The sequence below is a fragment of the Ctenopharyngodon idella genome, chromosome 10 (genome assembly GCF_019924925.1).
Source record: "Ctenopharyngodon idella isolate HZGC_01 chromosome 10, HZGC01, whole genome shotgun sequence".
Classification (NCBI taxonomy): Eukaryota; Metazoa; Chordata; class Actinopteri; order Cypriniformes; family Xenocyprididae; genus Ctenopharyngodon; species Ctenopharyngodon idella.
In genome coordinates, this window is record NC_067229.1 from 41,348,358 (window position 1) to 41,373,375 (window position 25,018).

The 25,018-nt window shown below is 38.0% G+C and overlaps 5 protein-coding genes across 6 annotated transcripts; 3 read left to right on the top strand and 2 right to left on the bottom strand.

The window, feature by feature from the left end:
• Window positions 1–6,887: 6,887 nt before the first annotated feature.
• On the top strand, window positions 6,888–7,943 carry LOC127521856 (olfactory receptor 10A2-like). Its single transcript, XM_051911299.1, has one exon. It carries the CDS (start codon window positions 6,963–6,965, stop codon window positions 7,941–7,943), a length of 981 nt encoding a protein of 326 aa, XP_051767259.1. The 5' UTR covers window positions 6,888–6,962.
• Window positions 7,944–8,948: 1,005 nt separating this feature from the next.
• LOC127521862 (cytochrome c oxidase assembly factor 4 homolog, mitochondrial) lies at window positions 8,949–16,260 on the top strand. Of its 2 annotated transcripts, none has more exons than XM_051911306.1 (2): window positions 8,949–8,961; window positions 15,743–16,260. In XM_051911306.1, exon 2 carries the CDS (start codon window positions 15,744–15,746, stop codon window positions 15,996–15,998), a length of 255 nt encoding a protein of 84 aa, XP_051767266.1. In that variant the 5' UTR covers window positions 8,949–8,961; window position 15,743; the 3' UTR covers window positions 15,999–16,260. The 2 variants fall into 2 exon arrangements, with proteins under 2 accessions (XP_051767266.1, XP_051767265.1); XM_051911305.1 differs by lacking the exon at window positions 8,949–8,961 and adding an exon at window positions 15,445–15,586.
• Window positions 13,585–14,580, top strand: LOC127521857 (olfactory receptor 10A2-like). Its single transcript, XM_051911300.1, has one exon. It carries the CDS (start codon window positions 13,600–13,602, stop codon window positions 14,578–14,580), a length of 981 nt encoding a protein of 326 aa, XP_051767260.1. The 5' UTR covers window positions 13,585–13,599.
• Window positions 16,261–19,084: 2,824 nt separating the features above from the next.
• On the bottom strand, window positions 19,085–21,438 carry or42a9 (odorant receptor, family 42, subfamily A, member 9). Its single transcript, XM_051911270.1, has 2 exons — window positions 21,379–21,438; window positions 19,085–20,106 (listed from the first exon to the last, which is right to left on the bottom strand). Exons 1-2 carry the CDS (start codon window positions 21,434–21,436, stop codon window positions 19,085–19,087), a joined length of 1,080 nt encoding a protein of 359 aa, XP_051767230.1. The 5' UTR covers window positions 21,437–21,438.
• On the bottom strand, window positions 20,612–21,417 carry LOC127521855 (olfactory receptor 13C2-like). The gene has a single exon (XM_051911298.1). It carries the CDS (start codon window positions 21,365–21,367, stop codon window positions 20,612–20,614), a length of 756 nt encoding a protein of 251 aa, XP_051767258.1. The 5' UTR covers window positions 21,368–21,417.
• Window positions 21,439–25,018: the final 3,580 nt, after the last annotated feature.

Below are 25,018 nucleotides of genomic sequence, written 5' to 3' on the forward strand. Positions count from 1 at the left end.
AGAGGATTTTTTGGACAAAAAATCATTTGCGACAAGCCTCAAATCAAGCCTTATCTTATCTTATCTTATCTTATCTTATCTTATCTTCAAGTGTGTGGCCAGCCTTAAACTGAATGAGTGCAGAAGAGTTCTAGTTCCCAGTATGCTTTGCAATAGACTGTATAAAGAGAAAACACGTTGAAATTAAGTTTTATTTTGTGTGTTTTTTTGCACAACATGAATATAGGGAGAGATGTGTTAGTGTTTAATCGTGTGTTATGTTGGGATTTAGGGGTTTATGTTATGTTGCTGTGTTGTAGGTTACCATTGTAGTGAACAGTGGAGCCTGTGATTAGGTTGATGATGGACTGCAATGATATCATGTCATGATTATAATGCAGTTCAGAGATTGTATCTGGTTAAAGAATGCTGGTTTCTAATGCTCCATTCAAAAGTCTGGGAGGGTGTAATTAAAAGGGGATGTTTGACCTGCATGTGATTGATCTTGTAGCTTACTTTTTGAAAAGTTACATTCAATTGTCTGAAAACAAAACAGGCTTCCCAACCTGTTAAAATGTGTTCACCTTGGTTTGTTTATGTATTTAATAAAGAGTATTTAAGCTATCTATAAAATAGAATCATGGTAAGATATGTCAACATTTAAACAGCTTTAAAGGTTTTTTGTTGTTGTTGTTGTTGTTTTGTTTTTTACATTTATATCATTAGATATTTGAGTAAGCTATAACCCAATACTGTAATCTGTAATCTGTAGTGTAATCTTGCATTTTCTTTCCAAAAAAATCCAGTCGTCACAGGCACGCAATGAATCTTGGAATAGGCTAGGCTGTGATGTTTAGCTCTACAGTATAGTTCAGTAGTTCTATCCGACACAGCCCATGAAAAGAAGTACGCACATTTGATTTGGAGGCCAAATTTAAAGAAGTCTTTGAATTAGGACCGCCTTTGTCGTGCCTTCGAATGCAGCCTCTGAACTGGGACACATCTTACGCATACAACGTTGTGTACATCCAAATATATAGTCATATCTCTTTGCTATATTATACATGGCTCTGCTCATTAAATGACCCAGACAAAATGAAGAAATATAAATGTTTGTCTTCCATAACAGGCATGTGGATGTCAGTTGACAAAGCAATAATTTCATCAGCAATCGTGAGGCAAAAGCAGCTTTCAAACAAGAGATATTTGAAGGCTTTGACAGATTTTGAAGGCTGTTGTCAGTTGGCTGTCTTACCTGGAGCTTCAATCAAAGCAAAATCCAGGTGGCAGAAGATGATACACTTGAGTCATTTAATGCAACATTGTGTAGTTAATATTCACATCTGATTTTTATCTTGCCATACATCACTGCAGCCAATTCTCAATCATTTCAATAGAGATAAACTCATCTCTATCTGATGAAAATGATCAGTGTTGATGAACAAATAAATACCAAATCTAGGGTGACTTAAGCTGACCATTTAAATTTCCTGATTCTAGAAACTAAATACATCATCTTGCTAATAATCATCTTTGTCTTTCATTTTTTTTCTTCTTTCTCTTCTTTTTTCATTTACGTTTTGAGAGTATTATGACGTCATTTTGAGATTAGGGAGATCAATTAGCTCGCTCTGAGGACAAACATGTTTACATTGCATCACTGCTAAGGTCATTACCTCTTACCCTCATGAGATGAGAGCAGCCTGGGGCTAATTAGGACAGGAATCATTAACACAGATTAGTTTCTGATTTGTTTCTGTCTCAGAATTGCCGTAATAAGACAAACAAATGAGTCACTTTGTAAATGTTTTTTTTATTTTTTATTTTTATTTAGAGACAGGTTGTTTGGGAGTCATTAGGTTGTTTATGAGTGTGTATTTCTCCCTTTGGGTTGTCATTTCTTTATACAGTATGAGTCACAAATGGAAGCGTTTACAATGAGATTTTCTGACTGCATTTTGTTCTAAACAGTGTTGGGGAAAGTTACTTTTAAAAGTAATTAATTATAATATTGCGTTACTCCCTAAAAAAGTAACTAATTCCCTTTGTCATTTTTTATTATAAGGAATGTGTTACGTTACTTTTTCTCCTGGGCTGGGTTTGCTTGTTTGTTTTTTAATAACAAAGAAAAAAGTTCTATTTTTGGCAAATGTAAAGGTCCTTTCACACCAAAAGTGAAATGAATAAGCTTCAGGTTGAAGGAAATGCACATCTGTACAGTAGAGGGCGCAGCTCAAACAAACCTTTCAGCTGTGCTGCCATTCTGGACTGCAGAAGAATAGGATGCCGGAGAAGAAAGTTTAACACTCTTTCTTCAGCAATAAAAACAAAAAATTTAAACAAATATTACAAGACAGCAACTTGTCCTTTGAAAATCATATTTCATATGTTACAAAAACAGCCTTCTTCCACCTCAGAAACATTGCTAAGATACGGAATATGTTATCTGTTTCAGATGCAGAAAAGTTAGTTCATGCTTTCATGACGTCTAGACTAGATTACTGTAATGCATTACTAGCTGGTTGCCCTGCTTCCTCAATAAACAAGCTACAATTGGTACAAAATGCAGCTGCTAGAGTTCTTACCAGGTCAAGAAAATATGATCATATAACACCAATTTTATCATCTCTTCACTGGTTACCTATTAAGTTCCGTATCGATTATAAAGTACTCCTAATGACCTATAAGGCTCTAAATGGTTTAGCTCCTGTGTACTTAACCGACCTTTTATCGCCCTACAATCCTTCACGCTCTTTAAGATCACAAAACTCTGGACTTCTGGTTGTACCTAGGATAGCTAAGTCCTCTAAAGGAGGGAGAGCGTTTTCACATTTGGCTCCTAAACTCTGGAATAGCCTTCCTGATAATGTTCGGGGCTCAGACTCGCTCACCCAGTTTAAATCTAGATTAAAGACACATCTCTTCAGCCAAGCATTCACATAATCCATCTCATATCAAATCAATTGCACATGACTATCTTTGCTTAATGTTATGAACAGCAGCTATGCTAATTATTCTCCATTTGCTTTTCTGTTTTACCTCGGGACGCCCGTCCCGAGGTGACTAGAGAGTACATCAGTTTCAGTTTGGATCCAGCCTCTTAAGAAGACCTCAGATGACTAAAACTTTGGAAGAGACGGCGCCAACTCCTGCGATGACTTCAGAAGATGCAACATCTGGATCAACATGCACATTCACATTCTATAAATCCTAATTATTGCTAATATGTAATTCATTTTTCCAGGAGCTCTTTGCTTCTACCTCCAATTAAATTGCTAACAGTGATTGTATGTTAATCGCCTAAATTATTACATTATTAGCTAACTGCAGTCTCCAAATTGTAATGTTGATATGCATTCTCTGTAAAGCTGCTTTGAAACGATATGTATCGTGAAAAGCGCTATACAAATAAATGTGAATTGAATTGAATTGAATTGAATGTTTAAAGTCATTTTTTGCTTATTAGTATGGTTGAATTGGTTAATCAGTAGCAAAGACATTGGTTAAAGTATTGCTTTACCCAAAAGTTGTGGTAAACCAACGGAAGCTCAAGCATGTTTGCTTGACATGCAATAACCAATGAGGTTCATTCTTGTGTTACGCAGCACGTTTGAACTTCCGCTAGAGGTTTGTTTTAGTGGGTCAAGCAGGTTTGGTTGGGCTTCTGTTTATGTTCACTGATTAATGTTTGAATTTAGGCTTTTATTCATATATAATCTGTTTATCATATAAAGCGATCGAATTTCTTCAGAAAATTTGGACTAAACCGCTAAATTAAAACAGATTAGTTTTACAATCTCTTTATGAAATTTTTGAAGTAGTCTATGGAGGGACAGAAAGCTCTCAGATTTCATCAAAAAGATCTTCATTTGTGTTCCGAAGATGAACGAAAGTCTTACAGGTTTGGAACGACATGAGGGTGAGTAATTAATGACAGAATTTTCATTTTTGGGTGAACTAACCCTTTAATAAAGTGAGATTAAATACATAAAGTTACGGAAGCCCTAAACGGCCATGGATTATTATTTTAAGAATTCATTAAACTCTGGAAGAAGCTCAATTCTGGAAGAAGCTCTCGCCTGAACAAGCTCTCGCCGCCGTCGAAGAGGCTCCCACAGCAGACTGAGCTGAGCTCGCCGGACGAAGACAGCGCCGGCTGCCTTGAGCACTGCTCTCAAGCCGCCTGCCTCGAGCACTGCTCTCAAGCCGCCCGCTTCCCGCTTCCGGCCGCCTCTCAGCGCGTCTCCTGCCGCCATCCGGCGCGTCTAAATAGAGCAGTTTCCTGCGTTTTTTCGCCGCTCTAAAAGAGCTTTTTCCCGCGGCTCTCGCCGCTCTAAAAGAGCTTCCAGCGGCCCTCGCCGCTCTAAAAGAGCAACTCAAACGGCGTTTTCACGGCAGTGGCGTTGCTGCAAATGCCGCGCCATTCTTGTGGCACATGCAGAGCCCCTCTGCATGACGACGACGGGCACGGTGAGTGCGTCGGCTGCCTGGGCAAGTCCCATGCAGAGGCCGCACTCACCGGGACCTCATGCTCTCATGCTCTAGCCTCTCTGCGCTTGCGGATCGCTTTCTTCACTGAAAGCGGTCCCGCCGCTCACGCCCTCCCGTCTTATTCCTCCCGCGAGCCGGCTAGGAAGAGACAGCGGGGCAGAGCGGATCAGCGCCCGGAGTTGTGCGAGCTCACGTCGGCTCAGCCCCCGCGTGCCTCGCCCTCTCCCACTAGAGAGCAGTCCCCCGTCCTGTTCTCCCGCCCTGAGCTGCGTCCCTCTGCAGATGCGAGCGACCTCGTCTCAATCGGCGGATCGGACGAAGAGCTGCTCGACAACTTCATGTCTCTCGCGGCCTCCGAAATGGAAGGATGGGCCCACCTACCCTCGCTGGAGCCCATTGACTGCAAGCCAGGTATGGACGCTGAGCTTTTCCGCGTCCTCTCGAAGGCAGTAGAGGAACTGGACCTCGAATGGGCCCCGCCAGAAGAGCCATCGCGGAGCAGGCTCGATGAGTGGTTCCTGCCGGGTCGTCGCCAGGCCCCTCGCCAGCGCTCCGCCCCATTTTTCCCAGAGGTGCGCGACGAGCTGACGAAGTCGTGGCACGCTCCCTATTCTGCCCGCCTACGCACTACGCACCATTCAGCTCTCACCACTGTGGACGGCTCTGAAGAGAAGGGCTACGAACACCTACCGCCCCTGGATGAAGCAGTGGCGGCTCACCTCTGTCCCCCCGCGGCTGTGGGCTGGAAGACCTGACCGAGATAAAGGACCTGGACAAGACGGCCTTCTTGGACGCCCCGGTCTCTCCTTCCGGTCTCTTCGGGCCAGCGGTAGAGGGCTTCACGAAACGCTTCACCGCAGCACAGAAGTCGTCCCAAGCCATGCGACACTTCCTACCCAAGCGCTCCAGTTCTGCTTCTGCTTCCAGCCGCCCCAGGCCTGCACCGGCTCAGCAGAGCAAGCCTGCACCCTCTACCTCTTAGGCAGCGCCTCCCAAGGAACAGCGCCAGTGTTCACGCCCCGCAAAGCATTACTGTGGCAGCAATGTTTAGTCGTGCACAATAAGATTCTTAAATGAAACAGTGCCTTCAGGTGTCTCATTTTAATTTAATTTAAACTACTCAAAACCAACTTGATATCTTTAAATGTAATTATTGAAAGAAAGAAAGAAAGAAAGAACTGATCAATCAAGCTGTTTAACTTGTGTTCATACTTCATCTAAGTGCAGTCATGCAGTCTCTTTTTTTCTCAGTCTTTCTCCATCACTTCCACGTCTGGTATTTCCTGAAGCATGCAGGATTGTCTTTATATTTATATTTATTTTAAAGTCAAATATGTATACCACATATGTATAAAGCACAATGATGTACTGCATGGCAACTCTGTGAATGTCCTGTGAACGGCCCATCCACTTCCAGACTTAAATTCAATCGAATATCTGTAAAGAGACCTGAAAATGGCAGCCCTCTGATACAGATCCTGATTTTACAAAGTGCAACATGTTCCTGGATCTTGTTGATATTGGAAGAATATTCCAATCAACCAGTCAGATTTGAAGGACAAGTTTACAGTTTATGTCAAATTTAGGCTTACAACCAGGGATTGGTGCTTCTACATCAGTGTTATTCATCATTTCCCTCTGATTTTAGGGATAACTTATTTAGGTTTAGGGGCTGGGATATGGTTAGGATTAAATTTTCGGACAGGAATGTTGTTCTAGGCTAAACAAAATATGTTGACCCAGGAACGGGTCTATCTCGACAAAATCAGAACGGGCGTCCCCATCCTGCCTGAACTTAAAGAGGATTTGCAAAGAAGATTGGAAGACCAAATTATCAAATATATATATATATGTATGTAAAAGATGCTTCAGAAAGATTTTTTTACAGTTTTTCCTTTTAAATGTAAAGTTTTTGATATACAATTTTCACACTTTTTTTCATAATGCAATCTTTGCATTATCCCACATGGGGCATTTTATTGTTGTTACAAAATAAACACAAAAATAGACTAATTAGTGACACTTAAGGCAATTAGTTATACCATCAATAATCTCACATTAGTGAAGCAAAAACCACTAATGAATGTCTTTTCTCTCAAGACTATTACATACCAGAGGTTCTTTAATGACACCTCTGGAGGACAAATTGGACAATATATTGCCTAAAAAAGATTATCAAGTTAACATTCAGGATTCACAGTGATCCGGGACTGTGAAGCAAAGGCGAAAACTGCAGTGAAGACAACAGTGCGGTCTGCATGATCCACAAACCACCACAACATTGTTACATGTATGTATATGAAAGACAGTCATTGTAACATGTTATATTTATTTTTTCATTCTTGCTGCTGACTTTGATGCTTAAGTCATCAAATAACACAGGTGAATTGTAAAACACAGGCTGTTTGTGACTGTTTCTCATAGATACCTGGTTTCATCCACTGGAAGCAAAGCTAACTGCAAGGAAGCTGGGTCGTAAAAGAAAGACGACCATGCAGAATGCCAGGAATTCTGCCCCCAACAACTCCATCATTCAGCCTGCAGGATTTTATATTGTTGCCTTGAGTTCAATGCCTTACAATAATATCTATGTCATGTTCCTCACTGTGCTTTATGTGATCACAGTCATATGCAATGTCTTTCTGATCACCATCATTTTCTATGACCACCGACTGCATGTCCCAAAGTTCATGGCTGTTGGTAATCTGGCTTTTGTTGATCTTGTTCTTAGCACTTCTCTTGTGCCTGGCATGATAAAGACTTACCTTGTTCTAGACAATTTTGTGCCATTCAAACTGTGCCTTGTGCAAATGTACATTTACTATGCTTTTTTATTCCTTGAGTCATTTTCCATATGCGTTCTCTCTTATGACAGATTCATTGCGATCTGCTTGCCTTTAAGACAGGAGTCTATAAACACAAATACCAGAATGGCTTACATAATTGTTGCAATTTGGATCTTTGGTCTTACTACAGTACTCTACGGCACTTCATCCATCTTGATCCTCTCGTTTTGTGGCTCTCTTAAGGTCAACAGCTATTTTTGCGATTATACTCCTGTTTTAAGACTTGCTTGCAGTGATACGACACATCAGTGGAATTTTGCCACTGCTTTAACTATACTCTTCATGGTTGTACCTTTGATTTTTATTTTCTTTACTTACATGGGTATATTGATTGCTGTATTCAGAATGAAGAATAATCAGAGCCGTTATAAGGCGCTGGCCACGTGCACCGAACACCTCATGTTAGTGGCCATATTCTTCATTCCAATTTTTATTATCTTCAATCTTGGATTTTCTGGAATTATTATAAACCCAAATGTAAGAACGGTGTGCTTGTCTTTGTCGTCCCTCATCACACCCTGCGTGAATCCCATCATTTACTCATTGAAAACTAAAGAGGTTCGAAGCAGGATTTATTCTTTGTTAACCCACAGACTGTCTGTTCATCCTTTAAAAAATACACAATAATGTTTTAAACATAATTGTGATTCAAGTGAGATTATTCATGTTATTGATGTTATTTTGGAGGCTTTCTGTGATGCTTCATGTATTATTTGGTTTTAAAATGCATTGCTTTTCAGATTTAAATCTCCAATTGCTCTACAGGTAACTTGTAAAAATGAATTTTCTTGATTAACTTGTAACATTGATTTAATAGTCATAGAGAGCACATCTCCATGTTTTCTCTCATCGTGAAGATTGCTATACTGTAAGCAGCCAGTTTTTGTTTGCTACTTTAAATAATGCAAATTCTTGAAGTTCATAAATAATTTAAGAATGGACAGAAATAATATATAGTTAGTATGATAACAATGTTTTATATTCACAAAATGTTTACACGTGTGAAAAAGCTGCCAGTAATGTGAGTGCAGTGTTCATCTGATTAAAACTGTGGCTTTTGATTGTCCATGTTACTCAATTCCTCAGCAGCCTTATTCTGTATTTTTATGTCACACACATAAAACTTTATTAAAGTTTCTAACATTAAGTATTTCTTTTTAATAACTGCACTGTTTAAAACTGTCTTCACCCTGTATCTTAAAGTAGATATGTCTCTGATGAGAATCAAAAGCTGCTTGGTCTCCAAAGCTGGCGCCAGGTTTACCTACTCCACCAAGGTCGAAACTGCTGGCTCTCTAAACAGCATTTACCCCTAATACATGCTAGCTGAGACAAAAAAATAAATCATATGCATGAAATATGTAGAAAAACTATTTTGACTTGATTTACTAAATGTGTCTTGAACAAGCGCTTCAGTCCATTGCAATTGTCTGATATAACAATGCCATCTTGTGGATAGAAATTGTAATTATATGTACTATCAATTTACTTATGTCGATGAATGTACTCCTTTAAAAATGTAACACGTTTCCTGTTCGTGAAATGAAATGTGCCTGGCTAGACAAGTTCAGAGAGAGCCGTTGCTCTGGACAAGTTATAAAAACCTTCTTGAAGTAAACTCTTAATATCTTTACAAACGGCAAAGGCAAGTTCAGAATAAACATGAAACGCACGGATTAGCTCTCGTTATCGCTTATAGATCAGACTCTGGATGAGATCAGTGAATCAGGCCACTAAATGATGGCTGAATCAACATCAATAAATAACCAACTTCATCTGACCAAAACTTCTTTTGCAATTTTTGTTATAACAAATGTACTTCAGAAACTTCACAGCAGCCAAAGAAAAACTTATGTTAAAAATCCAGGCGTCAAGAGCCCAACTAAACTAAAGCAAACACTTATCTTCATAATGGTGACTTCAAACTTTATTATTTTCAATAAAACAGGTTGATGATGGACTGCAATGACCTAATATCACGTTTACAATGTAGAGGTTGTAGACATGTCTGTTATAGAATGCTTTTTTTAAATACTGATTCTTAAGAATCTGGAAAAGTGCAATTGAGCTATTGAAATGGGATTGTTTAACCTGGTTGATCTTGTAGATTCTTCTTATTAGAAAATGTCTGAAAACAAAACAGGTTTCACAACCTGTTGAAATATGTTCACCTTGGTCTGTTTGTGTAAATAATAAAGAGTATAAGCTATCTATAAAATAGCATCTTGGTAGGATGAGTCAACATTTAAACAGCTTTCATGTAGGTTTTTTTTTTTTTGTTTGTTTGTTTGTTTGTTTTTTTACATTTATATCATTAGATATTCAAGTAAGGTATAACCCAATACTTACATACATTTCAAGTGTAATTGGCATTTTCTTCTAACAAAATCAGGCACGCAATGAATCTTGGGATAAGCTAGGCTGTGATATTTAGTTCTACAGTATAGTTCACTAGTTCTACTAGTTTTTTAAAAAAAAAAGTGAAATGAATGAACAGTTTGCATTTAGGCTTTTATTCGCATAAACATTCATCTACTCGCACATAAGTTGTGGTAAACCAATGGAAGCTCAAGCATGTTCACATGACGTGCAAGAACCAATGTGGTTCATTCTCGTGCATTACGCAGCACGTTTGAGCTTCCGCTTTTATGTTGGAGTAGTTCAGTTAGCTATTTAACATGAAGATGAGTTCCACACACAGATAAACAGATAACCACTTTACTAGCTCTGTGCCACTCACACAACGCATGCACACACAGCAGACAAAAGCCCAAAAAACCTAGGAGTTGATCACATCATCATCCCCTCCCTCCCTCCCTCCCTCCCTCACTTAAAGAACTAAATAAACTGTGCTCACTTCAACTATGGATAGAGAGTCCTTTAGGAATGCAGGACGAGCTCTTGCTTGAATCGGCCGACCATCAGACACTGTTGATTGCAGTACCTCCTGGCCATCCTGGTTCTCATCAAGCAGTGGCTAAAGAGATTGAGGCCCCACAGCCGGTGGAGATGGTTGCAGGACCACCCAGACAGGAGAACCTTGAAGCACCCGGCTTGTCCATGGTTGCAATGGCCTCAGTGATGGTTGCACAAAAGCCGAGCTCTGTGTTGCTCATCCACTAGGCTCCCTCGCCTGTGGGCACTTGTTTGAGTTGAAAGGGGTTGGCACTTTCCGCAGTCTTCTAGCATGCCTAACTGACAATCCACCTGGAGGGGTTTGGACCAAAAACGATGCCATTTTGTTGCTACAGTGGGTTCTCCGGACCCAAACCCAGTCTAGAACTGTTATCTTACTGGGTTTGGCCTTGTGTCTTCCGTCAAAGTTGTCCTTCATCCGCCTCTGGTTTGAAGTTACGGCAGCTTTGGCTGCTGCCCAGGTGCCACCTGCTGCTGCAGCTGACAATTCTTGTGATCTGAGTCTGTCCAATGACAATTCCATCTCTCGGCAAAGCATGAGCAGAGCAGGAGAAAAGTATTGGGACACCCCTCCAAATCATTGAATTCAGGTGTTCCAATCACTTCCATGGCCACAGGTGTATAAAATCAAGCACCTAGGCATACAGACTGCTTCTACAAACATTTGTGAAAGAATGGGTCGCTCTCAGTGAATTCAAGCGTGGTACCGTGATAGGCTGCCACCTATGCAATAAGTCCATTTGTGAAATTTCCTCACTACTAAATATTCCACTGTCAACTGTTTGTGGTATCATAACAAAGTGGAAGCAATTGGGATCAACACAAAGTAGTAGGCCACGTAAAATCACAGAGCGGGGTCAGCGCATGCTGAGGCGCACAGTGCGCAGAAGTCCCAACTTTCTGCAGAGTCAATAGCTACAGACCTCCAAACTTTGTGTGGCCTTCAGATTAGCTCAAGAACAGTGCGTAGAGAGCTTCATGGAATGGGTTTCCATGGCCGAGCAGCTGCATCCAAGCCTTACATCACCAAGTGCAATGCAAAGTGTTGGATGCAGTGGTGTAAAGCACGCCGCCACTGGACTCTAGAGCAGTGGAGACGTGTTCTCTGGAGTGACGAATCACGCCTCTCTGTCTGGCAATCCGATGGACGAGTCTGGGTTTGGTGGTTGGCTGGAGAACGGTACTTGCCTGACTGCATTGTGCCAAGTGTAAAGTGATGGTGGAGGGGGGGTTATGGTGTGGGGTTGTTTTTCAGGGGTTGGGCTTGGCCCCTTAGTTAGTTCCAGTGAAAGGAACTCTTAATGCTTCAGCATACCAAGATATTTTGGACAATTTCATGCTCCCAACTTTATGGTAACAGTTTCGGGATGGCCCCTTCCTGTTCCAACATGACTGCACACCAGTGCACAAAGCAAGGTCCATGAATACATGGATGAGCGAGTTTGGTGTGGAGGAACTTGACTGGCCTGCACAGAGTCCTGACCTCAACCCGATAGAACACCTTTGGGATGAATTAGAGCAGAGACTGCGAACCAGGCCTTCTCGCCAACATCACTGCCTGACCTCACAAATGCGCTTCGAGAAGAATGGTCAAAAATTCCCATAAACACACTCCTAAACCTTGTGGAAAGCCTTCCCAGAAGAGTTGAAGCTGTTATAGCTGCAAAGGGTGGGCCAACTCCATAATAAACCCTACAGATTAAGAATGGGATGTCATTAAAGTTCATATGCACATAAAGCCAGGCGCCTCAAAACTTTTGGCAATATAGTGTATGTGCGGAGTGTTGTCAGTGTGGGCCCACACTTGGACTCCCTCTGCAGCTGCTCTAGGGAGACCGATTCTTGCAGAGGTGTGGGAAGCATCTGAATAAGGTCTGGCGAGGCTGCTGGTGTGGGCGCATCAATTGATCGAGATAGGAGATCAGCAACCACGTTGTCCCTCCCTGGTGTGAACTTGAGTTGGTAGTCATACTGCCTTACACGCTCACCCCATCTGCGCAGATGCAACCAACGCAGACGCAGACGCAAAAAAAATTCAAGTGTGCAAAGCTTATCACATTATAAAGACTTAACGCTGTAATCTCTGGCAAAGGTGCTTTAACCAAGTACTGAGTTAAGGATCTAAATACTCTAAATACACAATGTGATATTTCTGTTTTATTTTTATTATTTATTTATTTATTTATTTATTTTAAATAATACATTTGCAAAACTATCAGTTATCACAGCATGGAGTGTTGATTGAAAAAATAATATTTTGACATATTTTAGCATTTTGCAAGGCTGCATTATAACAAGGGGAAAAATTAAGTGGTCTGAATACTTTTGCAGGGCACTGTATAAATTTTTTTTGAAAGTCTCATATATGCTCACTAAAGCTGCATATGCAATAAAATCAGTAATATTGTGAAATATTATTACGATTTAAAATAACTATTTTCTATTTTAATATATTTTAAAATGTAATTTATTCCTGTGATGGCAAAGCTGACTTTTCAGCATCATTACTCCAGTCAGTGTCACATGATCCTTCAGAAATCATTCTAATATGCTGATTGGTGCTCAAGAAACATTTATTATTATTAATGTTGAATACAGTTGTGCTGTTTAATATCTTTGTGGAAACCATGATATAGTTTTTCAGGATTCTTTGATAGAGTAAATGGAAAGACCAAAAGAACACCTAGAACATATTTATTTTTTAATTCATTATATAAACTGAATCAAAAAGTTGCTTCAGAAAAAAATGTATAGTTTTTCATTTTAAATTTAAAGTTTTTGATATACATTTTTTTTTTTCATAATGCCATCTTTGCATCATCCCACATGGGACATTTTATTGTTGTTACAAAAATGAACATAAAAATAGACTAATTAGTGACACTTAAGGCAATTAGTTATACCATCAATAATCTCACATTAATGAAGCAAAAACCACTAATGAATGTCTTTTCTCTCAAGACTATTACATACCAGAGGTTCTTTAATGACACCTCTGGAGGACAAATTGGACAATATATTGCGCAAAAACGATTATCAAGTTAATATTCAGGATTCACAGTGATCCGGGACTGTGAAGCAAAGGCGAAAACTGCAGTGAAGACAACTGTGCGGTCTGCATGATCCACAAACCACCACAAAATTATTGCATGTATGTATATGAAGACAGTCATTGTAACATGTTATGTTTATGTTTTCATTCTTGCGGCTGAATTTGATAAAGGCTTATGCCATCAAATAACACATATGTTGAAGGTGAATTGTAAAGCACAGGATGTTTGTGATTATTTCTCATAGGTATCTGGTTTCTTGTCCACTGAAAGCAAAGCACACTGCAATCAAGTTGTGCCCTAAAGGAAAGACGACCATGCAGAATGCCAGCAATTCTGCCCCCAACAACTCCATCATTCAGCCTGCAGGATTTTATATTGTTGCCTTGAGTTCAATGCCTTACAATAATATCTATGTCATGTTCCTCACTGTGCTTTATGTGATCACAGTCATATGCAATGTCTTTCTGATCACCATCATTTTCTATGACCACCGACTGCATGTCCCAAAGTTCATAGCTGTTGGTAATCTGGCTTTAGTTGATATTATTCTCAGCACTTCTCTTGTGCCTGGCATGATAAAGACTTACCTTGTTCTAGACAATTTTGTGCCATTCAAACTGTGCCTTGTGCAAATGTACATTTACTATGCTTTTTTACCCCTTGAGTCATTTTCCATATGCGTTCTCTCTTATGACAGGTTCATTGCGATCTGCTTGCCTTTAAGACAGGAGTCTATAAACACAAACACCAGAATGGCTTACATAATTGTTGCAGTTTGGTTCTTTGGTCTTACTACAGTACTCTATGGCATTTCATCCATCCCAACCCTCTCATTTTGTGGCTCTCTTAAGGTCAACAGCTATTTTTGCGATTATACTCCTGTTTTAAGACTTGCTTGCAGTGATACGACGCACCAGTGGAATTTTGCCACTGCTTTAACTATACTCTTCAATCTTGGACCTTTGATTTTTATTTTCTTTACTTACATGGGTATATTGATCGCTGTATTCAGAATGAAGAATAATCAGAGCCGTTATAAGGCGCTGGCCACGTGCACCGAACACCTCATGTTAGTGGCCATATTCTTCATTCCAATTTTTATTATCTTCAATCTTGGATTTTCTGGAATTATTATAAACCCAAATGTAAGAACGGTGTGCTTGTCTTTGTCGTCCCTCATCACACCCTGCGTGAATCCCATCATTTACTCATTGAAAACTAAACAGATTCGAAGCAGGATTTATTCTTTGCTAACCCACAGACTGTCTGTTCATCCTTTAAAAAATATACAATAATTTAGAACATAATTGTGATTCAAGTGAGATTATTCATGTTATTGATGTTATTTTGGAGGCTTTCTGTGATGCTTCATGTATTGTTTGGTGTTCATTTTAAAATGCATTGTTTTTCAATAATAGATTTAAATCTCCAATTCTACATTTGCTCTACAGGTAACTTGTAAAAATGAGTTTGCTTGATTAACTTGCACCATTTAATAGTCATAGAGAGCACATCTCCCATGTTTTCTCTCATTGTGCAAGATTGCTTTTGTTTGCTCTACTCTAAATAATGCAAATTCTTGATGTTCATAAATAATTTAAGAATGGATAGACAGAAATAATAGATAGTAAGCATGATAACAATGTTTTATATTCACAAAATGTTTACACGTGCGAAAAAGCTGCCAGTAATGTGAGTGCAGTGTTCATCTGATTAAAACTGTGGCTTTTGATTGTCCATGTTACTCAATTCCTCAGCAACCTTATTCTGTATTTTTATTACCACACACATAAAACTTTATTAAAGTTTCTAACATAAAGTCTTTCTTTTTAATAACTGCACTGTTTAAAACTGTCTTTACCCTGTATCCTACAGTAGCTATGTCTCTGATGAAAATCAAAAGCTGCTTGGTCTCCAAAGCTGGCGCCAGGTTTACCTACCCCACCAAGATCGAAACTGCTGGCTGGCTGAACAGCATTTGTTCAGAAAGGTCACCTAACACATGATAGTTAAGACAAAAATAAATCATATGCATGAAATATGTAGAAAAACTATTTTGACTTGATTTCTTAAATGTGTCTTGAACAAACGCTTCAGCCCATTGCAATTGTCTGATATAACAATGCCATCTTGTGGTTAGAAATTGTAATTACATGTACTGTCATTTTACTTACGTCGATGAATGGACTCGGACCTTTAAAAATGTAACACGTTTCCTGTTCGTGATATGAAATGTGTCCGGCTAGACAAGTTATAAAACCTCCTTGAAGTAAACTCTTGATATCATTACAAACGGCAAAGGCAAGTTTATTTAAATATTACACCTTTAAGAGTTTTTCTACACTCGAACGTGAAAGAAAATCGAATAACGTACTGATATACGAGCGGTTTGTTTACATACATTTTCTTTGATTTATATAATAACACACACATCTTTAAATTATCATTTTTTGACAGTATGGCATCGGCTCCTTCTCCATCCCCTCACGACCGGAGCAGAAGTGAGGAGGAGGATGATCCAGTGGATGGGATGATCTCCAGGACAGGCTGTGCTGAGCTCCACTACGCTCTGCAGGACTGTATGGCTGAGCATCAGGACTGGAGGAAGTGTCAGACTGAGGTTCAGAAGTTTAAGGAGTGCATGACCACCTACCAGAACACTCGCAAAGAGCAGCTCCTGAAGCAAAGGACGTCAGCTACACAATCTGCCTGATGTAGACTCTGAGACTGTTGCACAATAAAACATCCATCTAGTTTTCTTAACAAAATGCATAGTATCAAGAACTTCAGGAATGCACTGAAAGAAATATCTCATGAAAGGTGTACTTTTGCAGTACATTTTAATGTATGTTCAATGTACATATTTATTACACAGTGACAAGAAAGAAGCCAAACAAAGGCTTTTTCACTAGACTCAGACTTTTGTACATGTCTTCATATGCTGGTTTAAATATTAAACTCACAATTTAATAATATGCATATATTAGTTTTCTTTTATCACAACATCATATTTAATTGAATATGGGACTTTTTTAATAGCTACTTTAATTTGAGCAGGTGTAGCTATTTTGCAATGTACTTCATTTAACTTAAAAACTAGACAGTTTTATTAAAGAAACATTCTTGGTGTTTCTTTTTTCTTTTTCCAAAATATGTTTAAATGTAATTCTTAATGACATTTTGGAGGGACCACAAGTACATTAGTAAGTATTAGTAGTGGATTTGTGTATTATGTGCTGCTAGTTGGAAATATAATTTTGAGTTTATACCTGAACTTGGAATTGCAAGAAAAAAGAATTGTATGATAAACTTGCAGCTTGGAGAGAAAAGGTCAGAATTGTGAGATTGCAAAGTGGCAGAAACAAGCTAATAGTTCTTATAGTTTGCCTGAATATTTGAAAACTGTTCATGCATGGTGTTCATGGTATCTGTGACATTGTGTAAGCCACTGCCCTGCAGAGTTTAGCTCAAACCCTGATCAAACTCACCTCACTGTAACACTGTAGACCTTGATTGATTAGGGCTGGAGCTAAACTCTGCAGGGCAGGGCCAGATTTGAGGAAGTCTGGTCTGAGGAATGACAGTAATTTGAGTTTAGTCTGATGACCACTAGATGGCACAATTTTGAGGGTATTGGGTGGGTAGAGTAATTCAGGTCAAGTGTGTAATTAAATTACACACTTGCAATTCATTGTAAAGTAATTTCTATAGTAATTTATTATTGAACGTTTAAGAGTTTTACCACACAGAATCTAGCGTGAGGTCTTTTAAAATGTTTTCAATGTTTAAATACTTTCTTTTATACCACCTATATGCACACGATCCTGAATTTAATGTGCAATCGAAGAAAACTTATAACATTATGGTGAGTAAAATTGGGCACAATATTCATTATTGGATGAAGTAAACCTTTAACATCTAACTGTTAATTCGCTTTAAGACAATTGTGAAGTTGTAAACAATCAATTCCACTTTGTGGAAACGGACGTCTGGAAACGCTAGCATACTGTACGCTAGCAACTTACAACTAACTAGCCAGTGCATGGTACTTTTGCAGTACAGTATTTCTCTGAAATAATAACTGGGCACCACTGGATAATAGAATTTAATGTAGAGAGGTTCTTTGAGAACATTGTAACATTACCACATATGTTTCACACACTAATTTTCATACATATAAACAGGGTGCGAATTACACAATGGCCTTCAGGGGGGTCCTGCGCTGAGCCCTACACAGACACCACTGCTGTTTTCCTGCTTTTTACTTTTATTAAGTACTATTACATAAGCATTATTTTACCTTCCCTGTGACTATTTGTGTGACTGTTTAAGTGCTGCATAACAACATTTATTCGGTTGTATGCTGGTGTTCACTGAATGGTTAGGCTACTAGTCAAGTTAAGTCACCTTTATTTATATAGCGCTTTTAACAATGCAGATTGTGTCAAAGCAGCTTTACAGTGATACTACTAGACTCCCTCTACAAACATTTGTCCTCTCTTCTCTAAATGCCACCTGAGGATTGAATTGATAGTTCTTTTCATCTGACATATTTTGTCGAGCTGTTTATTAAAATATATATTTACCCTTTTAATACATTATGCCTTATTCTTTAATTTCTTTTATTGTTTTTGCTAGAAAAAATCATTTTAATTTAGACTGTGATGCAGCGGCATATTTACTAATATATATTATAATGTATGTAATTTTATATTCAGTAATATACTTAATAATATATAGATTTTTGCATGCATGATATATTGCAGATATATTTACTCATGCAGTATAAACACATATATGGTCAAATATATATTATGTATAACACATTTCTTATATTTTATAATAATTTACATTTTAAATGTTCCATATTTTCAAGTTAGTTAACAAAAGCACACCTGTATGTATTAAAGTTTCTACCAAAGAGGCTATCACTGTGCTATAGTATGCACAGCCGTTACTTTTTAAATAAAGTTATTATAGTCTTAATGGTGTTCAGCCAATCATAAACCTAACCATAGACTCTACTCTTCAGCACAGTGGTAACCCCAATAACTCACACATACCAGAAAACCTTTTAAATTCCAAAATAATATGACTTTAAACACTAACAGATCTCCCCCTATATCAATATTGAGCAAAACACATGAAATAGCACTTAATTTTAACATATACTCTCCTTTAACAGTCAGAAGCAAAGCATGCTGGGAACTAGAAGTCTGTAATGACTGATTGCAACTCATTCCATGAATGAGTACAGTACAATACATTCACATTTATATGGGAACATGTATGTGCAATATATGTACACAATAAAGGATAAAACTTTATAAATGTAATGCTATTTTTGTCTTCATTTATACATATTTTATATGTATCAATATATAGCCATACATGGTCAATGCATATATTGCAGTATATTGAAAAATATAAGCACTAGTTTCCCCATATATGGAAATGTATTATGTAATATATCGCATTATATTTTGCAGTATATTCCCATATATTTTTGTTCCGTAAGGGTGGTGGTGCCATTGGATGCTACAACAAAGGAGCCACACAAATTCTGATCAAATATGTTTATTTGAGCACTGTGATGTTAAATTCTAATCACACATGAAAAATGTGTACAATTGTTTTATATCTAAACATCAAGCCAGCCAATGCTGATCATTTGTTAAATGACAGACACTATACAGCTTGTCCAATATTTATTTATGTAAAAAACAGTATCAGGTTTCTTTCAATCTTTAAACAAATGAAAATCCGAAGGACAAAATGTGAAAGGACAAGCACCTTTATTTATTTTCTCTGTTTCACATTTCTTTCCAAAATAGTGTTCACCTTGCGTCGGTTGTACATTTCTTTTATGGATTGCATGACCTCCTCTGTCTTTAGAGTGTATATGATGGGATTCAACATAGGTGGTATTATTTGTGTCAGGGAATTGTTAAATATCCGGGAGTTTGGATCAATAGATGTTGAGATGGATTTAACATTTACACTTAAAATTGGGAGATAAAAAATTGCTACTAACATGAGATGTGAGGTGCAGGTTTTCATGGCTTTTATGCGATCAGCACCATGGGCGATCTTAAGCAATGCTGCAGCAATGCAACAATATGAGATGGTTATCAACATCACCGGCATGCAAATCAGGAGACCAAAGCCAATATATGCCAAGAGATAATTTATGAAATTATTATTACAGGAAAGGCTGATGACAGGGCCATGGTCACAGAAATAACTACTGACCACAGTAGATCTACAAAAAGAGAGTCTGTTGACTAAACCCACAAGTACAGCAAAAAAAGTCATAGAAAAAATCCACATACTGCCTATGATGAGTGACATGGATGTTTTGGTAATAACTGCATGGTACTTTAGAGGAAAACAAATAGCAACCAGTCTGTCATAAGCCAAGGCAACTAGTGTCAAAGACTGCACGTTCATGAAATGAAAAACAAAAAACATATTCATCAAACATGCTTCATATGAAATCTCCTGGTGGTCAAATAAAAACATGTCTATGGTTTTTGGGATCAAAGCCGAGCTTCCACACAGATCAGAAATGGCCAGATGGAAAACAGCAATGTATTTGGCTGTGTGAAGTCTGCGGGCCAAATAAATGGTACACATGATAAATGAATTCCCTAAAACAGTCACAACATACACCAAACACAAGAACACATAGTAGTATTTTGCATGTGGCATATTAGAAAAGCCGTTGACGAAAAATGTTGCAGGACGAACAAAGGTCACATTTGCAGAGGAGTTTGACTGCGTGGAGCTCAAGTCGCCTGTTGTCTGGAATGTTGTGTTACCTGTGATAAAGAACTGTGTTTAGATATGCACTCATTAACAGAATATCAAAATAATTATTTCAATGTATTTGTCAGTATTGCTTGGCACCACAATTCATGGAATAACCCTTGTCTTTATAGACCAGCCTTCCTAAACAGTTTTAATGAATAAATACAGTACAGTGTGTCTAAACATTACAATACAAATGAATATGGGAAGAATTTTTATATTTAGAAAATCAGACTGGCACAAGAATAAAGATGTTGCACTTACAATTTATGCTTCAAGTAACAAAACAAACACTGATTCACATTTAGTAACATTCTGTAATATACATTGTTTACTTTTATGATAATTATTCAAAATGTACTGATGAGATGAATTCCACACAAATAAACAAATAAAAACCACACAGCTGCTATTATTATAACTGGAACACAGATGGTATTCTAGATGAAAACATGATTCTTTTTTTGACAAGTCTTTTCACAGATGCCATAAACTCCTTTGTCATAAATGTGTAGATTATAGGGTTAAGCATTTGAGAAGCACAGAGGTCAGAGAAAGAATAACTATTGTAGTGTTGATGCTTACAAGGACCTGAAAGACATATGTTAGGTAGATGGGCACATAAAATACAGCCACTAATATTAAATGAGCAGCACATGTCTTTGTGGCTCCTTGACGGTCTTGTGGGGTTGTGATTCTGAACAATGTTACAGCTATGCATGCATATGAAAAGATAATAAAAAATACTGGAGACATGATTATCACCTGAAACAGAACACTAATGATGACATAGCTTAAGAAAACAGACCCACGATTACAGAAACGAATAATTATGACACCAGCTCTGCAGAAAGAAAGTCTAGTCATGAAAACTGCTGCAGTGATTGTTTGCATCAGTGCCAGTGTCCATGAAGCACCAATCATAACAAGCATTGATCTATGGGTCACAATCACATGATACCTCAGTGGTAAACAAATAGCTACTAATCTGTCAAGAGACAAAATAGTGAGAGTCAGTGACTGCACTGAAACAAATAACATACTGGACATGCACAATCCATATGAGATCCGATGATTCCCAAACAAAAATGCATCCAGTAGCTGAGGAATTGCAGCGGTACTCTCACAAATGTCTGTCAGTGATAAATTAAAGACAGCGATATATTTAGGAGTGTGAAGATTTCTGTCCGTAATGATAACAAACATGAGGCAGGAGTTTCCTAGAAAAGAAATAAAGTAGGCAATAAACAGGAATATATAATAGTATCTCATGTGAGGTATACCAGAGAATCCAGCAGACAGGAAGGAAATATTCCTGTTTCCAGTGACCTCTTGAATCATGTTCAAATGCTTTTTTCATCCTGTCCAGGCAGAGAAGCAGAATTACAGTTTATATAATAATTAAAAAAGAAAAAGAATGAATAATGAATATGATATACTTACAGTAAGGTCTTATTGAGGTTTGCCCAGGCTGCAGACTTTCCCTAATGCATTATATACTGAATAAAGAAGTGTCAGTCTCTTCAGCCTATCACTGTCTGTGACACTCTCACCAATGCCACACCTCTAGAACTGTCATCTAGCCAATCAAAGCACAGCACTGACAGTAATGATAAGTATAGTTAATGTATCTTTATTTCTCATGGATGTATCGCCATTATTTTTGTTATGATAAATGCTATAAATGTAAACACTGATGTAGCCTATAACTATAAAAGGATATTTCTTGCTACCAATGAATATGTAAGTCTTGGAATTAATTTTTTTATTTATTTTTTTTTTTTTTTTTGGATCTTGACAAGCCTAGTAACAATGCTTCTGTTGTTATTATTCGTTTGAAATGACAAAATGAGTAAATGATGACTAATTAAATGGATTACGCCATTCACTGTTTTTCTCCATACACAGGGTTCCTACACATTTTCCAGACTCAAATTTCCAAACCTTTCTGTAGATTTTCAGACCATATTTAACATAAGTGCTTCACATAGCTTTTTTTTCAGCTTTATATTTGGTATATAACACAGTCATCTGTAAATATTTTTATTTTCTCATGGTTTTTTTTTCATTGATGACAACATACAGACTTTTCCACACACACGAGAAACTTTTTCGTGCCCTTGAGAAACTATTCACATGTGCACAGGAATTTTTTGTGTCATTACAATTTCTAGTTTTATAACCTATTTCCTTTGTGCGTCACTGCCATCTTACTATGAAGAAAACAAGAGCATGGATGCACATGACTAAACAGGCCTATAATGTCTAATTTAACGCATCCTCTGTGGCGGCAGAGAAACCATGACACGAAATGGGCTGATGGCACAATACAGCTGTGTGCATTGTCCTATTTTCCAAGTTATAGGTCTATAAAAAAGACTGATACAGTCAAAAAAAAAAGTGTTCAGTCATGTTTGACAATCATTAAAGAATCAGTAAACAGTTATCATGAAAACACTTCTTGTATGATACATTTATTTTCATTAAATTCTTAATTTTCTATTATAGAAAACTAAATAATGGGCAATAGTCTGGAAGTGCAAATATTTTTCCATACTCTGCTTTCTTTTTCCATACTTTTCCAGACCTGGAAATTCCTCAAATCAAATTAAATACTTTTCCATACTTTTCCAGACTGCGTAGGAACCCTGTATACAAGCAATTAACAAAATATGCATTCAAAAAATATGTAGTTGCCACATCATTGGCAAAACATAATTTTCCTCATTAAATCACCATTAAGCTGAATCCATCATTCATGGACAACAGTTTGTTATGCCACTAGAGGGCAGACTGGAATCAGGGACAGTTTTTTTTTCAACCTGCACCGCTTCACTCATTTTAACCCTTTATGGTGTATCGTCATTTATAAATCACATTTAAAATACAATAATAATATTCAACCAAAAAATTACATTTTATTATTATCATCTATGTGTTATGCATTAATGACCACGTCCTTTTAGGGTATAGATTTTTTTAGCTGCACTATTGTTCATACTGGCAGGCAGTATAATAGTATTTTTTATTTTTGTTAAAATAAGTTGATTTTAAATTTCATGGCATCAACACGTCTGAAAAAAAGTTGGGACAAGGCCATGTTTACCACTGTGTGGCATCCCCTCTTCTTTTTATAACAGTCTGCAAACGTCTGGGGACTGAGGAGACAAGTTGCTCAAGTTTAGGAATAGGAATGTCCCATTCTTCTCTAATACAGGCTTCTTGTTGCTCAACTGTCTTAGGTCTTCTTTGTCGCATCTTCCTCTTTATGATTCGCCAAATGTTTTCTATGGGTGAAAGATCTGGACTGCAGTCTGGCCATTTCAGTACCCGGATCCTTCTTCTACGCAGCCATGATGTTGTAATTGATGCAGTATGTGGTCTGGCATTGTCATGTTGGAAAATGCAAGGTCTTCCCTGAAAGAGACGACGTCTGGATGGGAGCATATGTTGTTCTAGAACTTGGATATTTCAGCATTGATGGTGCCTTTCCAGATGTGTAAGCTGCCCATGCCACACGCACTCATGCAACCCCATACCATCAGAGATGCAGGCTTCTGAACTGAGCGCTGATAACAACTTGGGTTGTCCTTGTCCTCTTTAGTCCGGATGACATGGCGTCCCAGTTTTCCAAAAAGAACTTCAAATTTTGATTCGTCTGACCACAGAACAGTTTTCCACTTTGCCACAGTCCATTTTAAATGAGCCTTGGCCCAGAGAAAACGCCTGCGCTTCTGGATCATGTTTAGATATGGCTTCTTTTTTGACCTATAGAGTTTTAGCCGGCAACGGCGAATGGCAAGGTGGATTGTGTTCACCGACAATGTTTTCTGGAAGTATTCCTGAGCCCATGTTGTGATTTCCATTACAGTAGCATTCCTGTATGTGATGCAGTGCCGTCTAAGGGCCCGAAGATCACGGGCATCCAGTATGGTTTTCCGGCCTTGACCCTTACACACAGAGATTGTTCCAGATTCTCTGAATCTTTGGATGATATTATGCACTGTAGATGATGATAACTTCAAACTCTTTGCAATTTTTCTCTGAGAAACTTCTTTCTGATATTGCTCCACTATTTTTCGCCGCAGCATTGGGGGAATTGGTGATCCTCTGCCCATCTTGACTTCTGAGAGACACTGCCACTCTGAGAGGCTCTTTTTATACCCAATCATGTTGCCAATTGACCTAATAAGTTGCAAATTGGTCCTCCAGCTGTTCCTTATATGTACATTAAACTTTTCCGGCCTCTTATTGCTACCTGTCCCAACTTTTTTGGAATGTGTAGCTCTCATGAAATCCAAAATGAGCCAATATTTGGCATGACATTTCAAAATGTCTCACTTTCAACATTTGATATGTTATCTATATTCTATTGTGAATAAAATATAAGTTTATGAGATTTGTAAATTATTGCATTCCTTTTTTATTCACAATTTGTACAGTGTCCCAACTTTTTTGGAATCGGGTTTGTAGCTTCTGTGGGAGTTACTTTATATTTTACTTCACATACTATAGATACTGCTGTCTGAGCCATTTTCCATGTAGGAATACATTTCATATTTGGCCTATGTGGGAACATGTAAACAACAATTTATAATATTTATACCCTTTTGCATGGAGATGTGAAATGAAAATTCTGTCATCATGTATTCACCTTCATGTCTTTCAAACGTTATGACTTTTTTTTTCTCCAATGAACCCCATTCATTTTATTCACCTTTTTTCCATTTATGATAATATTACATTTTGTGTTGCAGGAATAAAAAAAGAAAGTCAAATGGCTTTGGTATACAACTTAAAGGGATAGTTCACCCAAAAATGAAAACTCTGCCATCATTTACTCATCCTCAAGTTGTTCCAAACCTGTATGAATTTGTTTGTGCTGCTGAACACAAATGAAGATATATATGAAGAATATGGGTA

Coding starts and splice junctions, on each gene's coding strand:
- LOC127521856 (XM_051911299.1), top strand. CDS start 6,963: ATGCAGAATGCCAGGAATTCTGCCCCCAACAACTCCATCATTCAGCCT.
- LOC127521857 (XM_051911300.1), top strand. CDS start 13,600: ATGCAGAATGCCAGCAATTCTGCCCCCAACAACTCCATCATTCAGCCT.
- LOC127521862 (XM_051911306.1), top strand. CDS start 15,744: ATGGCATCGGCTCCTTCTCCATCCCCTCACGACCGGAGCAGAAGTGAG.
- LOC127521855 (XM_051911298.1), bottom strand. CDS start 21,367: ATGAGATACTATTATATATTCCTGTTTATTGCCTACTTTATTTCTTTT.
- or42a9 (XM_051911270.1), bottom strand. CDS start 21,436: ATGATTCAAGAGGTCACTGGAAACAGGAATATTTCCTTCCTGTCTGCT. Junction 20,107..21,378: donor CCTGTCTGCTGGATTCTCTG/GTATACCTCACA, acceptor TCTTTATCACAG/GTAACACAACATTCCAGACA.